Genomic DNA, 18,215 nt, shown 5'->3' with positions numbered 1-18,215 from the left:
TTCTTCTTTTTTCTATATAATTATCACAATTATAATCTAAGAATTCGATTATAATCTAACTTATTAGATTATAATCAAACTCTATGGCATTGCTTATAGGAACCTCATCAACAATACAAATAACGTTTTATTTTTTCAAAACTTAAAAAAAAAATATTGCAGCCCTCAAAAACTATTAGCAACACAAGAAAAAATCATATAATCAGTAGAAGCCATTGGGGGGGGGGGGGTGGGGGGGGGGGGGGGTGGGGGGGGGGGGGGGTGGGGGGGGGGGGGGGTGGGGGGGGGGGGGGGTGGGGGGGGGGGGGGGTGGGGGGGGGGGGGGGTGGGGGGGGGGGGGGGTGGGGGGGGGGGGGGGTGGGGGGGGGGGGGGGTGGGGGGGGGGGGGGGTGGGGGGGGGGGGGGGTGGGGGGGGGGGGGGGTGGGGGGGGGGGGGGGTGGGGGGGGGGGGGGGTGGGGGGGGGGGGGGGTGGGGGGGGGGGGGGGTGGGGGGGGGGGGGGGTGGGGGGGGGGGGGGGTGGGGGGGGGGGGGGGTGGGGGGGGGGGGGGGTGGGGGGGGGGGGGGGTGGGGGGGGGGGGGGGTGGGGGGGGGGGGGGGTGGGGGGGGGGGGGGGTGGGGGGGGGGGGGGGTGGGGGGGGGGGGGGGTGGGGGGGGGGGGGGGTGGGGGGGGGGGGGGGTGGGGGGGGGGGGGGGTGGGGGGGGGGGGGGGTGGGGGAACTCATGACTGCGGGTTTAGTTCGCTTTCACACAGCAGCCAGCGTTTGTTGGTTTTGTGGTTGGAAGTACTTTGTTTTCTGCATCATTCTTTACTAAAAATGGGTTAGAAAAGGAAGAGTATTCTTGTCTGTATATGATAAATTAAAAGGCCAATAAGCAGTTAAAAGAGACGAGACAGTTCACAACAATCGTTCAAAGCCGATTAGCATGCCTAATCAAGAATGCCACTCGGGGATTAATCGACGTTTTCCTTTCTTTCTTTTTACTTTTTTTTTCAAGCGCCTAAAAACTGATGATCTAGTCTGTTATCAAGACAGAAGTCCACTTACTACTTTTAAAGTGACAAGCAGTTTCATTCATATATAAGGATGAAAAGTCGTACCCTATAACTAATAGTTATGAATATTATTCGCGTACATGGATTAACATGGATTCAGCGATTTTGGCTCAAGTGGACATCGATAGCCAATAGTAAGAAAGTCCTTTAGCTGCTTTATAAACACTTAAGTTCGATATACCCGTCTTCGCAGTACATAAGGAACGTTTATAAGTGTTTTTAACCACATCTCATCTTCCTTTTTCCCTCTTTTACCATGCACTGTCGAGAGTTTATTAATCATCGGACCTCAAGCCATTCACAGGATAAGGTGATCAGCCCTACTCCCCGGTGTATCCTATGTCCGTAGTGTTGAGTTCTCAAGGCTGGTTTGCCTGCTTTCTGGGATGAAAAACCCGAGGATAAACTGGGGAAAAAACCCTACTGTCCACGCCCAAGACCGGCTAACTTGGCTATGGCTGAGAAAGATCCTTCAGCTCCTCACGTCACTGATGGGAATCGAACCCAGAACACTCCTTCTCCAGGCATATGGTTGCAAAGCGCATAGCCACTAGGCTAACCGCGCAGACGTACTTTTAACCTAAAGACCCAAATTAGAAAAGCGATATTGTGAATGAAATTCGATTGTATAATCCATCAGATGTTGAAGAAATTCAGCGATTTTTTTACTCGATGAGAATGATAGAGTCGCATGCGAAAGTAAAAATGATATTTGATAGTAAATTGTATCTGAGAGATACCGCGAACTTGGTGTTAGTATGGTATTGGTTTAGTTGTTTTTTTTTCCTTTGTTTCTTTGTTCAATAATTTCTAAATTGTAACTGAAAATAAATAAACCATCATGTATTATATTTGCAGCGTTCTTTTTTTTTAAGTTTTATCGCATTTTAGCACATACTAGTAATGAATGTATCTCACAGATACACGCGACCTTCCCTGAAATTTTTTCGAGTGCGACCTCCGCAGGGTTAATAGCGTGAACCAAGGGGCACTTGCGAATGGCCTTGAGGGAGAAATGAAGTGGTATAAGTTCTGAGACACCAGTTAACTCACCTTCAAATGAAAAGTCCTAATAATGGTTCTTCACGTCCTAGATGAGATTCGAACCCGGGTCTTTCCAACCAAATGGGATGTCTATAACGACTGAGATACCAAAAGCCCCACCCCCGCATATGGTTTCTTGATTAAAATATTTATTCCGTAATGACTGATTGTTATAATTTTTTTCCAATAATGCTTATGAAAAATTTCATTTTTATGATTTCGTTTAGATCACAAAGAATTGTGATAATTCTTATGAAATTTTTCATAAGCATATTTTAATTTTTAAAATAATTTTTCATAAACAAATTTTATGTAGGATTCTACAATCTCAAAAAAAAAAAAAAAGTTAAACAAGCGCTGATCTAAATAACCAACCAATTCAAGTCCAAAATATATCGTTCTTAGATTAGTAGCGTAGACAAGGAGTACGGGGGGAGTGCGACTGACCTCGAAGGCAAAAGATAAGCTTATGGAAAAGGGGGGGGGGGTATCCTCGGATGGTTGTGAGTGACGTATGACACTCTTGGAGCAATGCGTCAAGGGGGGGGGGAATAATAAAACTGCAGAAAAACATACTACGAAGGTGAACCCGCTCATAATAATTATTTATATTCGTTGTAACCCGGTATTTGAATTAATATTTCAGTGCATATTATATAAATCCTGGTGGGTGCTGGTCTCTGTAGACTCTAATAACAATTCACCATCATAAGTTTCCCAGAAAACACCGATGGATTGCAAATGTCTTGTTTTACATCTGTACGTTGTATTGTTTTTGCATTGGCCCGCCTTGACGAACTAAAAATATCCAATACATCTCTTCATCCATGGAAATTTCTTTTCCAACACACGCACTTTAATATTTATTTCTTATGAATTTGAAATTTAATATTCTGTCAAGGCGTTAACCGAAGTGGCAGTGATAAGTATTGCGCTTCAAGAGGATGACAGAACTTTATCATGGAAGAAATATGAACGATGATGTCTTAAGGGAATTGTGCAAAGAAATATTTGCTCTCATAGAAAATATCTGTTCAGGATCTTTACATACGCATCAGAAATATCTTCGCAATGACTTTTTCTAAATGAGAAAGAAAATAAAAGAGTTCTGGGAATGTATTAAAAAATCTTTTTCAGCGTGTTTAGAAGTCAAAAAAAAAACATAGCATTATTGATACTAAATTGAAAAGATTTTTTTTTACTTTTTTTTAAGTCATACTTCATTGTTGACAAGAGAATTTTCTGTTTAAACTGCCCGGATGTGGATATCTGTGTCATGTATAAATCAATCGCGAACTACTAAGGCCATTTCTGAAGCTGAAGATGCCATTTGGGATGTTATAAATGCTAAACTTGGTGACCTACTTGAACCAACAGCATTAAATATCTATGGCCGAATTTTCTAGCTCCCTTCTCATCAGACTTCAAAATTCTAACGAAACTTCTCAATGTCGCTTAAGTTTAAAACTTGTGTAGAATTATTGTTCTAATTCTTCGAATGAAATTACTATTTTTCATAGACTAAAAGCTGAAATATAGAAAACAATGCTGTTGTCAGATGTACATAAGATAAACTGGCTACACCTAGTAATTTTTGTTAAGACCCATGGATCGAAATAACTAATAGATCGCTGACTTCGTCTCACAAGAAAATAATATTAATTTAAAGAAGAAGCACAACATGTATTAAGCAAATACATTTCTTATAGCAATCAAGTCCTTAGAAGGACTGGCTTAAAGGGGCGAAGCAAGAATGCTTTTCACCTTCCCCGTTATATCTGTATATCTGTAGAGGACAGTGTAGGGATAAGGTGTTATTGAGCTATTAAAGCTCTGATCATGGCAGGAGGGTAATAGCAATAGCCGAGCCTCAGTTAGAACTTCATTGGCTACAGCACTGCCATCCATTACCCTCCACCGGTTTTAATCACCCAATTTTCTCGCATAACCATAGCAATCAATGCTCATTAATCAAACTAATGTTAGATTTTTATGATTTTTAAAAAAAAGTGTATATAAATATATTTCTTACAATTCGTAATTTAACAATAAATATATTTTTTATTTAGATTAAATTTGTTTTTATTTTAGCAGTTTTTTTTTCGTTTTAATTTCTTTTAATTTTAAATGTTTTATTTACTTTTTTTATTATAAATCCAAAAATATAATTTTCAGAAATAACTAAATACTTGAATGCTTGACAAGTTCGTTGTCTTTATTATCTATTTAAACGTCGCCAAAAAGTTTTAATGCTTTCATTTTGATAATTGCATTCTCTAATAATTATTAAAGGTATTTTTCTATTTTAGGACTTTAATAGATTTAGTGTCTAGTTTTTTAATTCTAATATAATTTAAAAATATATTTCACCAAAATTATTGTAATTTTTTCGCATTTAATATTTTTCTTTTTGATAAAATATATATACACCTTTTCTTAAAAAAAATAGTGACTATATTAATCTGATTAACTGACAATTTTCGTTGGTAAGTGACCTGATCGGAGACGGACGAATCAATCGACCGTGAGATGCGGTGATTGATTCATTAATGCCCTTGGGGGTGATGGATAGCAACGCAAAGCTGTACCAATGAAGTTTAACTGAGGTTCGGCTGTTGCTCTTACCCACTTGGGCGATGAGTTTTTGAGTTCGCTCTCTTAAGGTTTTTGCCTTAAGGGAGCACTTTGAGTCTCCGGGGAGAGTGTTCTCCGGCACGGCCCGCTGAGGGGCTTTGTCGGTGAATTATTTTCCTCGGAATTTGAGCGGTTCTGCTCAGTGGTCGGGGAGCCCGTCACTGAGTGGAACCAATGCTGAGATTAGGACGGTCTTTCGCCCACTATGGAGTGGCCTAGAGATCGTCCGTATTTTTGAGATTTCACCTTTACTTACATAGTCGGTGATTGATTCATTCGATCCAATACCCTTGGAGGGTAATGGATGGCAATGCTGTAGCCAATGAAGTTCTAACTGAGGCTCGGCTATCGCTGTTACCCTCCTGCCATGATCAGAGCTTTAATTGCTCAATAACACATTCTTCCTACACTGTCCTCTACAGATAACGGGGAATATGAAAAGCATTCTTGCTTCGCCCCTTTAAGCCAGTCCTTATTAGGATTTTCGTTGGTTGCGTTCTCTTCTTCAATTGGGGCCGTTTTGTTTATTGTTTATTCTTTAATGTTCTGTTCTATCTCGATCAAAATTAGAGTGACCGTTTGACTGTGCTGCTTCTGACTTTTTTGAACGGCTTGTATGTAACTCTTTTGTTTCAAACTCTTTCCATAAATCGACAATTAATTATTTCGATGAAAGCTAGAATAACACAATGGGCGCTTTAAATGAAAAATGTGAAAAATAGAATAAAATTTATTACAAACATTAAAAGAGAGTCATATTTGGCTTAATATGAATTAGGCGTTGAGTTCCTCAGAACTTGATTTATGCCTTGATTCTTTCAACGAAAGACACTTTAATCTTTTCATAATTCAATATTTTGTTTAATGGCCTGTTTTGTGGGAAACTTTTAACTGCTCTTCGCCCTCGGCCTTCAAGGCATGGTTAGTGTTAATAGGTTGCCGCTTTGGCATCGCTGGCTCGCTTAATAATATAATTTTACGTACATCCTGGTTATTAATGAAGAGAAATTTGTTATGCTCAGACCACGTTCAACTTTTATAGCGACTGTTCTCTATAACGCCATAAAATCCATCCAGCTCTGTTAAAATGGCCAGCGTATTCAGCTTTGAGAAGTCCGATTAATAATCACGCTAGCAGAGCTGATTGCCCCCTTTATGGCTTTTTACACCGGTAGCTAGAGCTTCGAAATATCCCCTTTTATGTGTCGGAAAAGTGCAGATGTGTATTACAGGTAGTAGAGGATTGATCATGGCCATTGATGTGGCCAAGTTATTGCTGTAATATACACGGAGAAGGATTATCAGCATGCATAAACTCCGATCTAAGATAACGTTGGCGAAAATGCTCATATCCGGCCATGAACACGTTTTGAATAGCGAGTTGTCTGGTAATAAACAGCTGTTTGGTGAAATAATATTTGATTCTTAAACAAAACTGATAACCAACAAACTAGCGAAAAGTCAACTTGGGAACTTCTATGTAATGTTGTTACTTATTTAATCTTAGGAATTAAGCCCGTATAATTTGCAAGATCTTAAATGTTTTCTGTTAGTGGATGGCAAAAATAATGACTGTTATTGGTAAATACTAATACCGCTTTGAAGCTTAATACCGCAAGAGGTATCTAAATATTGTGGGTAGGTATAATTTTGTCGAAATGAAGACACTTTTGCTTAGAAATACCTGTGTTCAATTTCCGTCTAGGACTCGAGGAGTATTTATAGGACTTTTCATATGAAAGTGAGTTAGCTAGCTTCATATAATGGCAGCAGAGCTTTTTCTACTGGATTGGAGTCTTAATTTTTCTGCCTGGAAAAGCAGATAGATATACCAAACAACAGACTCTTAATATTAAACTATAAAATTTATATAAAAATGATGAACATCTAAAACATAACAAGAATTTAGTTCTAAAATTAAATAATTTATGTAATTTTTTGTTAAATTTCAAAATGGTTAATACACCTTTAAAAAATTATCATAAAACTGATTTATCAATTAACTCTCCTACTTTACATTTTTGGGTATATTCTCTTGATATATTTCTGATGTTTTCTTTTTTAATAGGTTGTCGTCTGTTTCAACAGACCAAGGTACGTTACGTAAAATGCAAAAAAAAAGTACATTCATTCGCTTGCGTGTTTATTACTCTTTCTATGTGGTCTTGTAGCATCTCCGTAGGTAGATTCGAATTACGAATAAACGTTTATTTTAGGCAATCATCGCCGCTTGGTTTGGTTGGAATTACCAACAAATTGGTTTGGATTGTTTTAAATTACGGTTAAATCGGGTATGATTGTTTTTGAATTACTTCCGAAGCAACCAAAGCTGTGAGGCCAGTGTATTTACTTGTGTTAATTACACGCGTGTTTTTCTTACTGGTTTGCCTGTTTTCAGGGATGAAAATCCCGCATTTCTTGGGAGTAAGAACCATAATACCTCAGTATGAGGTGCTAAATGGTCTTCTTTAATGTTATGGTTTTATTGTGTTATTAGATACGACCAGGAAAACCAGTCACTAGGCCCAGGAGGAAAGTGTAGTATGTCTGTTAATTGAATGTGTTCACCGGTGGGTTTGGCATGCGCGTTGAAAGCCCCCTTACTTTCGCATGAGACCAACTAACTTACTATCTGTCGAAAAACTCTCATAACGGATCAACAATCATCAACGAAAGAGATAAGAGTGGTTGATATGGAACCAAAAGTTACAAAGAAGAGTATCGTCTTCTTCCTCTGCCTGTTAAAAAAAAAAAAAAAAAAAAAAAAAAAAAAAAACGTAAATGCCAAAAGGGGAGTGTTCAAATGTGATCTTCATTCGTTGTGAAAAAGGAATAATTCATGCCAGACAATACAGACATAATATGTTAATATAAATGCTCATACGGACCTGTTCATTCAAACAAGAATGAAATTTCTCCCTCTGGGTTATAAAAGGCGAATTTATTTCTGTAGGAAAATTTCTCCTAGAATAGATCATCTCTCCTTTCTTTCTACTACTCTATTTACACACCGTTAAAAAAACTCTGTATGAAATGAAAGATTTCATTTTACTTTTAAAATGCCGGTTCAGCGTTTTTAAAAGTAACCCGCACTTAAAAGTGCGTTGAGTACTTCAAATTCATTTGCAGCTAACGTCTATCGCTTTTCATACCGCATACAATAAACTGCACTCTTGCTTCCTGCACTCTTGCTTGCACGCTAACTTTTCCAGGTCATCGTCTTCTATTGTTTTAATGTTCCTTTTTCAATTACGATCATAAAGCTGGCAGATATATTAATGCATTTGCAGATATATTAATGATCTAACTACAACTTGTCATTGACTTATTTGGTATAGTTTCTTAGTATAGTTTCTCTTGGTATAGTTTCTCCAACAGTTTCTCTTTTTTCCATAGCAATAGTCAGCCTTTTGTTCATTTATTAAATGAAGGAATGACCTTAATTTTATTTCTTCTTTCTTTTCCCCCTGATTTAAACCAACAGTTAAATGGTAAGATGAAGACGCTCTCTCTCTCTCTCTCTCTCTCTCTCTCTCTCTCTCTTGCTCTCAAGCTAGGGTCTTCAACCGACATGCAGGTCCATCGAACCACTTTTTACTACCAGTCCTCATATTTATCATGTCATGTCATATTAGGTCGCTGAACAACGAATTGATCAATATTGTCCAAGAGAGACGTAGCTGTTACTACGAGAGGAAATCAAAAACTAAAGGCAATTTGTGTGAAAGACGAATACATCATGTCAGAATGCGCTCTCAAGGTCATCTTATACTTATTATGTAGTTGTAACTAGTGTAAACGAGCTTTTTTTAGTTATCGGTGTTCATTTGTCTCGTATATTGTGTCGGGGTAAAGATGCCGAATCTTCTTTCTGATTGCACCATTAATAAACAACATAATCTCAGCAGATTTTATTTATTTTTTTTTGGTCAGACGCGATCAACTCTGCGAGATTTACGAAAGAATTGGATGGTAACAAACGTGTAAAGTAAAACGCAGACAATTGTTGTCGAAAGTAAAATTTTTTTGAAGATGTTGGTTGAAGAGCGTATGCTCTCTCTCTAACCAAACTGCTGGTTGGAATCCCGATGAACTTCATCTCCCGGTGTGAGACTACAACTCTGCTATTTGGAGGATAAAAGTAGCTTGAAAAAGTTCGGTCATTAGAGCAGGATTTCCGGATGATGTAAAAATAAATTTTATAAAATATATATAAATTAATAAAAATCCTTAGCCTATCCAACTTACTCATATACTATAGGTTTATAATTTTATGTAAAAGTTGAGGCAGTAAAAAGGACGCCGGTGAAAATTATATTTATTGATGTACAATTTTTGCCTTAATATACAACTAATAGGCATCTTAGAGGCAACTTCGGTACAGTAACAATCGAAGACAGTTAAAATACTAATGACAGAATTATTTCAAAACGCGCCATAACAGCGTAAGACTGGACATACAGGGGACACGATGTAAAAAGGTCTCTCGCAGTTTACATTCTGTAAACATTCCATAAAGAATTTATTCTTGTAGTAGCTTGGTTTAGTTTAGTTGAACCGGCATGTTTAGCTAAGCCAGATTGTTTATGTTCATGGTGCTGGATATAATATTTATGTTCATCACTGTGGACAGCTGCAGGTCTACGCAATTGTCCAAAGTGACAAATCAAGGAGGAAAGGGATCTGGTTGTCTTACTTATACTGTGATGGGGTTTTTTAAACAATTCTGTCATTTGTTTTTTAATTGTATTCTGGTGTCACTGTACTGAGGATGCCCTTGATACTAATGCGAAAATTTTACAATAAAAGTTTTTTTCACTTAAGTATTCTTTTCTGTTTCAAATTTTAAACAAATAGGACAGCTTACGTATTCTAAAACAGGTTTATAATTCTTCTGTTTTTCATTATCTTTGGCCTGTAATATCATCCACACCTCTAGTAATGTTTGTCACTATAACGAGAATACACGGAAACTATCTTTTTGCTCTATTGCGTCTGTTTCCTTAGTAAATCTCTCAAGATCAGCTTTCCATATATCAAACACTTGTTTAGTCAAATCCGGATAATTTGTTAAGCGGGAAAAGCTTCAACTGCTGGTAGGGAACAACAGCAGACTGCATTGCTATTACTTGTTTCTAGAATTTCATCCAAGGTGTAGACTGTTTCTTCCAAGCTAGTGAGTTTTTAAACAAAACTTCCATGATCGTGGAATTTTTCGTTGTTGAAATTGTCCTCCTGAACTTCTGTTTATGTAAACTTTTTTTTCTGATTTGTCAAATCTATTTTCCTACACTTCTCATTTTCCTTCTTATTTTCGATATCAGTGATCATATATGAGTCAAGTGGTCCAGGTGTAGTCTTCTATCAAGGCCTTCTAAATTGTAAAGTGGGAGAACAGCTTTCTTTATCCTATAAGTTATGATTTTTCAACACTGCACTCATCCGATGGTGTCTTAAATATATTGGCAATGTGGCCTCTGATTCACTGTCCGTTATTACCTCGAAGTGGCCAGTTTCATCAACCACCTGCTGCGAATTCCCATTAATATAATACACAATCTACAATGTTTTCAGCCCAAAAGCCTAGCATTGCACTTAGCACCATTAAACTGATATCCGTTAACATTTGTCCTTACAATCATTCTTTCTAGCCAGTCCACAAGAAGTATGTATCAGAAATGGATTTGAAGGCAGATCGTCCAAGATTTTTTGTCCTTTTATAAGTTTGTCCAACGGAACACTCGTCCGGTCGGACATTTCGTCCAATCTCCATTTGTCCCATCGATGTCAACTGACTAACCTACTACTATGCCAACTGACTAACCTGACCAACCAATGTGTCAACTGATTAACCTAACCTAACCTGACCAATCAATGTGCCAACTGACTAACCTAATCTAACCCAAAGTAACCTAACCTAACGTCTGATGGTGGACCATGAATATTGTCTCGCACCCTTCTCTTTTGTGTCAACTGACTATTATTGCCAGCTGTGTCAACTGACTAACCTACTACTGTGCCAACTGACTAACCAATGTGTCAACTGACTAACCTATAAGTAACGTGTGAGGGTCGACCATGCATATTGTCTTGCGTCCTTCAACTGACTATTATTAATGATCACAAGTTACTTATAACTCCTTGGACTAATATGAAGAATTGGACAAATAGGACTGGTCGAATAAGATTGGACGAAATGTCCTACTGGACGAGAAAAGTAATAGACGTAGGTGTAGATGTTCCTTTTTACCATAAACTTTACATCATCTGCATATAAAGGAATGTTTCTCTTCAAACCATCGTCGATGTCATTAATATACAAGTTAAAGAGGAGTGGTCCATGTGACCTCACTCGTCATCTTCATTCTCTTAGATTTGGAGTCCTTCAGACATCGCTCTTTGATACTTGTCAGATAGTCAAATTCCAGTCCACGTTACACGCCTGTTTTGCATAATCCTGTGCGGAATTCTATCAAATGCGTTGGCAAAAATTTTAAAGAATCATTGTATGGCCACTCACCTTGTTGAATTTCGTTGTCACTATTGTAAAACGAGAGTACATTAGTAAAACAAGATTCTTTTAACAGAGCCATGCTATCCTCTATAAAAGATCGAAGTGTTATCCACTCACTTCTGGATGCGACTTCTCACCAGCCTTTTTAATTCTTTAATAACTATTCAGATATACAGATTTATTTATAACTGACTGCATCAGTTTTATCTCCTCTTGTATATTAAAAATATCGCTTAAAACTGTCAAAACGCACCCCAATAAGCATTACTCTGAATTTCAAGACTTCACATAACTAATGCAAGACGTAATTTTTTAAACAAACCACGACAAGATGGCGAATGGATCTTCTATAAGGAAAATTGCATTTGTCAATTTCATTTCGATTCTTCTTCTTTATAGGATGATTATATTCAGTTGTATTGAACGCATACGTGTAGACCAGTATCATACCATGCAGGTTTTCGAAATCAAATGCGACGAAATAGGTTAGTTGATTCCTATTCTTGTAGTCTCCTTTTGTCTATATATTGCGTGTGCTTTTCTGATCGGACTCATTTTCAATTGAAGATGAGTTAGCAGGTTTCATGAAGGCTCTCTATAAGATGATAAAATAAAATTTATGTCATGTTCAGGGTTTCTTCGATGTACACCTGAGTGTGAGTTTTAGTAATTCTAGCGTCTGTATTCTAAATATCAAAAAACTACCACCGATATGCGAGTGTATGTTGAAATTACATTCAGAAATCAGTAACCTACTCGTACCCATCTAATAATCTATAAAATATTGGATTTATGATTCATTAAATATATGTATGTTTAGAAAACTATTGCTAATAAGTATTAACATATTTATTGAATTGATATCATTTTGACACCTCTAATAAATTGATATCTTTATTTCTAATTTTATAGTCCTTATAAGGACTGGCTTAAAGGGGCGAAGCAAGAATACTTTTCGTCTTCCCCGTTATCTGCAGAGGACAGTGTAGGGATAAGGTGTTATTGAGCTATTATTAAAGCTCTGATCATGGCAGGAGGGTAACAGCAATAGCCGAGCCTCAGTTAGAACTTCATTGGCTACAACATTACTATACATTACCCTCCAAGGGTATTAATCAACAAAACACCCTACATACATTCTTTATATTTATGTATATATTCTTTATACATACATATACATACATTCTTTATATATATTTATGTATATATTTCTAATCCTTATAGTCCTTATAAGGACTGGCTTAAAGGGGAGAAGCAAGAATGCTTTTCATCTTCCCCGTTATCTGTAGAGGACAGTGTAGGGATAAGGTGTTATTGAGCTATTATTAAAGCTCTGATCATGGCAGGAGGGTAACAGCAATAGCCGAGCCTCAGTTAGAACTTCATTGGCTACAGAACTGCCATCCATTACCCTCCAAGGGTATTGGATTGAATGAATCAATCACCGCATCTCACGGTCGATTGATTCCCCCTTCAACATGTTTTTCTGATAAAAATTATTTTTACTTCGTAAAGTATTATATACAAACATTAAACAATATTTTATTTTCATGTTTTCTAAATAATTTGGTGATTAGATAGATATTTCAGATATTAGAACAAACCATACTTTCTTTAGATGATCATGTTAGTCTTTACTTACAATAGGAAAAAAAAGTCGGAAATTTGATCAGCTCCCAAGTAATTCTGTGTTTTGATTTCTTGCATAAGACTTTTATTGAAACCTTTGCACATCTATAGAGCTGAAATAATTGTAATATCGAAAAATAACGATTGCGTTCTAGTATTGAATCCCTCTACACTTTCATAAGGCAAATGTTCCTTCCTTGCAACCCTATTAGTTTCGTCCTTGATCGCTTTAAAAGAAAATCCGTTTTATACTCTGCTATTGTGATGTTATTTATTTCTAATTTTCGTAATTCCTATTTTTTTCTTTCTTTCTTCTTTTTTTTTTGTCAAATCGATGGCATTTTAGCTCTTTCTAAAGTTATGGAAAAATCCATGTTAATAGATTTTCCATAACTTGGAAAATCGGCCTATTTGACGAGTGGTTAGCATACTTGCTCTTCAACCAACAGGTCGCTGGTTCGAATCCCGTTGTGGCTATGAATGTTTGTGATTGTCTTTAGGTGGGAAATGAATTCCATCGCCTAATACGAGACCACTACCTCCCCGCTCATTAGTGACCTGAAGTGGCTTGAAAAGTATCATGTTTGATCTCTTTCCTGATTACGTAAAAATTAAATTGAAAATATAGAGAAAATCCTTAGCCCGCTCAGGGTGCAAAATTTATTACAGGCTTGGAAATAACCTCTGTTGGGGTGATCCACATTTAAAAAAATATATTATTGCTCCACAAGAATTTTGATGACATTATCCACCGCTGTATAAATGGAATGGAAAAGAGAAATTCAGTTTGTGACATTTGATCGGATTTGACATAAAGGTCTTCTGAGCGAGAAATAGTCGTATGGGGTTCTTCTTGTCTTTTTTTGCAATTCAGTAACCAGTTTCTTCCCTGCCTGCCTGCTCAGCGTGTATAGATAAGAACTTTTATCTTCAAAATTCTCTCCTAAGGCTGGAGTATTTGAAAGCTCTATTATACCACATATTCTTTTCCTTTTGCGTGCAACTGTATTTCACTGATCACACACACACACACACACACACACAGTCCGCAGTTTGTTAACTTTTTTGCTATAATAGCACACAAGGCTTCGTGGAACAAAACTGTGACATTCTCGGCAATGCAAAAATAAAAAGTGAACAAAATTTTGATAATATCCACTGGCAGATTTTTAAATTCCAGTTCCGAAATTATATAGTAGTAGAGTGGATATTCTAGTTTATATCAGTGTATGAAAACTCAATTCTGTTAACCGTTTCTTTATTTATTTGCTATGTTTTTTTCAAGTATGTGTGCTGACTACACTTCTCATTACCTGCAAGGATGTTTTCTTCGCTTCTGCCTTTTTTCCTGGAACAAACGTAACAATAACATACCTTAGTCTTCATTTTTTGATCTATAAAGTTTTGTAGCTTTATCTTTCGTTTGCCACTTTTTTTAATTTAATAATAATAATTATCTAAATTCCACCCAAGAAATGTTAGACACTTCTAGCATATGCATTATTTACTGCTGGTGGATTACGGTAATATAATCCGAGATCTTTTTAAAGATCCAATATGAGCTTCTTCTTCTTCTTCTTCTTTTTTTTTTCAAGTCACTTCAGATCATTAGTAAGCAAAGTGGTGGGCTCACACCAGAAACTGAAAATCATCTGCCTTCAGGTTTTTTTAAACATTAGTACTACTTGCTAGTAAAGGAAGCCATCCACTCAGCCAACCAAGAATATCGTTCTATTATGAAATATTGTTCACTCAACTCAACTTTAATATAAAGCCTATAAAGAGCTTTCCCAAAGAGATTCTTCAGATCATTTATATGCTTAATGATGTGAATTTAGAAGATTCTGGATTGTGTGTTTACCAGAGTGTTGTCAATATATCTTTGTTGTTTTTTGATTTAACTAAGGTATTCTTTAAACAGAAATTTCTCTCTCTCTCTCTCGATTTTTCTCAGGTAAATACAAAAAAAAAAAAGAAGATGCTACACATCCTCACTAATCACCACTAAACAATCAGCTGCTAAAGGAAGAGCAACGAAAAGTGCTTGTGAATTGGAAACAAATGTATTCTCCGAGAATTTGTGTACGTGTCACCTCTGGCTGGCATTCTGTATTATAAACTTTCCTAATCGGGTAGTGTGCAGTCGTAAAACGCGAGGTAATCTAAGAGGATCGCAGGAGTAAATAATAATCAGAGCTTCGCTTCGGGACATTTGGATTCACAGAGAGAGAGAGAAGGAATGCTATTGCTTTAGAATTCAACCATAAACATTATCTGCGTTGTCTCCAGAGGCGAATGCACCGAAGTCCAATTAAGTGTTGCTACTGTAATAGTAGAATGCAGTTTGTTAGATACGAAAAGCTCTTGCTAAATCGCAGAGTTCATAATTCGCATTCTATCTAAAGTGAGATGGTGGCGAGAAAGCGTAACATGCAACCTTATAAATATCATTATAAAATGATATTTATGTTACCATAGTGACGTCATAAACGAACTCTGTAAATCTCTCCCCCTGAAGGCACGTTTACAGTGGATGAAATGAGAGAATAGCTTAAAGATGAAACTGCATATCGTATAGCTTCAATTGTTGGTGATTACATTTGCTTGAATAGACCTTTCAAACAAGGCATATGCATTAGATTTTCCTAATTTGTGTGTACACTCAATTATCATGTGTCATCTCTATAGTTCCCGTAGACGTGCCATTGTCTAGGGACAGGCAACTATTACATTGCTAAAACGATTCCTTTACTGTAACGATGTCTCGGAGAGCTAAGATATGTCTTAGGAATTATGCCAAACACCGTTAATGTTATCTTCAAAGTAGATCATGTTAACCTATCAAGTTTACTCTCATCAAGTCTGATTCATAATCATTAGAATTTAATGAAATGCTAAAATAACTGCAAGAATAAAGATCAGACCGTATTACACCGTAAACACTAAAGAGCTTATATTTTTTGAAATATTGATGTAATGGTATTCTATACTCCAAATTTGGAAACCCTAAATACGAGCATTTGTCGATATTTGTAGTTGATGTAATTATCAAGCTCTTAATTAATTCGAATTGTCACGTTTTTAAACAACATTGAGTATCTTTATCTATTTCGATAACATATTACTAAAATAGAGCTGAAAGAATTCAATTTGATATAAGTACTCGTAATGTAAGCAGAGAATGAGAATGTAACCTTCGGCATCGAAGGTTATATTTTCATAAGGAGTCTAGTAATTTGACAAAAGCTTTGAAAATTTTAATATTTTTCTATATTTAACTATAAAATATAGGTGAAGCTATAAGTTTGACGCATAATTTTAAAAAATATGTTTATATTGGGATTATTTTTTATAAAATGCATACACACCTTTTTAATTTATTGATATCTTATTTTAAATAAAAATGCAAACTCTAATGAATTTGACGAGATTCGATCCAATACCCTTAGAGGGTAATGGATAGCAATGCTGTAGCTAATGAAGTTCTAACCGAGGTTTGGCTATTGCTATTACCCTCCTGCCATGATCAGAGCTTTAATAGCTCAATAACAACTTATCCCTACACTGTCCTCTACAGATAAGGGGGGGTGAAAGTATTCTTGCTTCGCCCTTTAAGCCAGTCCTTATAAGAATAAATTTGACGATTGGTTTGTTAATCTTCGAATTGGGTTTTACTTTGATTATATATATATTTATATTTATATTTGTACCGTTGAATTTTTCCTTTGGTGTTTCTTTAATTTTATTTAACAGGAGAGAGAGAGAGAGAGCTGAAGTTCTAAATCTCTGAATGAAATCTCTAAATCTAAAAAAAAAAAAGAACCATCTATCGCATACCTTACTTCTGTAATAACCGCTGTTATAATACATCCATGACATTTTTGTATCTGTATTCACCATAAACACGCTGCAAACATGAAAATGGTTTCTGATGTTTAATATTTGAATAAGGTAAGAGATTCAGCGAAAGAGAAAGAGACAGACCAAAAAATGACGCAAAGAAAAACGGAATGCGAACATAGCTAGTGTTCGTTAATATTTTAGAAGCTTAAAGATTGGATGGTTAACTTGAAGCACCAAAAAACTAGAAAAATGAAAGCGATTATGGTAGGTTATCGCACCCGAAAATTCTTCTCTAACATTCGTGTTTTTTTTCCCTTTAGAAAGTCGTTTATGTTTTATTAATAAAATACGTTGATAGGTGGGTTATAATTACAAAACACAAGTTAGATTAGTTAAGGAATATTTATAAAGTAGTATATAAAATGAAAGAACTTCTTTTCAGTTTAGAGATAAAAATATTTCTTTTTAAAAAACTTAAGAAAATTAGAGAAAAATTATATATTAATATGACACCTTTAAAGTATTTACATAATAATGAATAAAGTAATCGGAAATGTGAATTTCATTTTTGCACACATTGCTCATTTCGGTTATAGTAAATCGCATTAACGTGTTATGAATAGCACGTGATTTTCTAGCGAGTGTATCAAAGTACCATCCATACCGTTAAATTTCTCGAAACAGTATATTTTCTCTCGATACATATGGAGAAAATAGGAGATAAAAATACTCCACGGATAGAGAGAGCTAAAATCTTATAAATATCCATTACGATTAAAAATCCTTCTTTGACAAGTGTTAATTGCGAAATTAACAATGCCTGGAGAAGCTTTTATAAAAAATATCGATTGATGTTAACATATTCAAAAGTAACCTGTTGGGATCAATCTATAATTCACATGTTATGTTCACTTACCTTCACAGTAAAAGACACAGAAACAGCTAAGGCAAAGGATTTGGATGGAGGCGCAGGAAATTTGGAACATCTTAAAACGTGGTTCTCAAAAAAAAAAAAAAAAAAAAAAAAGACGTCACTAACGAAAACAGCACAAATAAATTAACTTGTCAAGTGCAAAACGTCATCCTACACTGTAAACACCAAGTCCAACTGAATTACTGAGCTTCCGGTTGCTGCATCAGGAAACCGTCTGGGTTTCTCCAACCACGTGCAAGATGCACGCGTTCTGCCGTCTTCCTTTGCGGTGGATCGGTAAGTTTACGAGCTTGCAGGGTCTACACCAGTGTGCACCGTAGCCTTCCTATATCTGCTACCGACTCCAGCAATGATGCCGTGCACTCACCGACACACGCTCATTTTCTCTCAGTGCTGACGTCTTTCTTCCGCTTGGCGGCGCTACAGTCTCTATTGTTTACACTAGTTTTCTTCATGAATGACTTCGAGCGTTGTGATTGGAGGATAACACTGCCCTGAAAAAAAAAAAAAAATGTATTTATACATATAGTGTTATATTCATGGAGGAGTTGTATTGTCTTTT

The 18,215-nt window shown here is 36.5% G+C and overlaps 1 protein-coding gene across 3 annotated transcripts in view; it reads right to left on the bottom strand.

The window, feature by feature from the left end:
* Positions 1-17,934, bottom strand: part of LOC150103929 (cell adhesion molecule Dscam1-like) — a 563,926-nt gene extending 545,992 nt beyond the window's left edge. For all 3 annotated transcript variants that reach the window (XR_016548664.1, XM_090396609.1, XM_090396610.1), the window contains exon 1: positions 17,636-17,934. Coding sequence is in view for 2 of the 3 variants with exons in the window: in XM_090396609.1 (XP_090252735.1) it covers positions 17,636-17,705 (70 nt within the window). In the remaining variant the exon portion in view is untranslated. The remainder of the gene's footprint in view (positions 1-17,635) is intronic.
* Positions 17,935-18,215: the final 281 nt, after the last annotated feature.

The sequence above is a fragment of the Typopeltis vanoorti genome, chromosome 8, assembly GCF_054136105.1.
Source record: "Typopeltis vanoorti isolate ZY-2024b chromosome 8, IOZ_Tvanoo_1.0, whole genome shotgun sequence".
Taxonomy (NCBI): Eukaryota; Metazoa; Arthropoda; class Arachnida; order Uropygi; family Thelyphonidae; genus Typopeltis; species Typopeltis vanoorti.
This window is presented reverse-complemented; position numbering and strand designations above follow the sequence as displayed.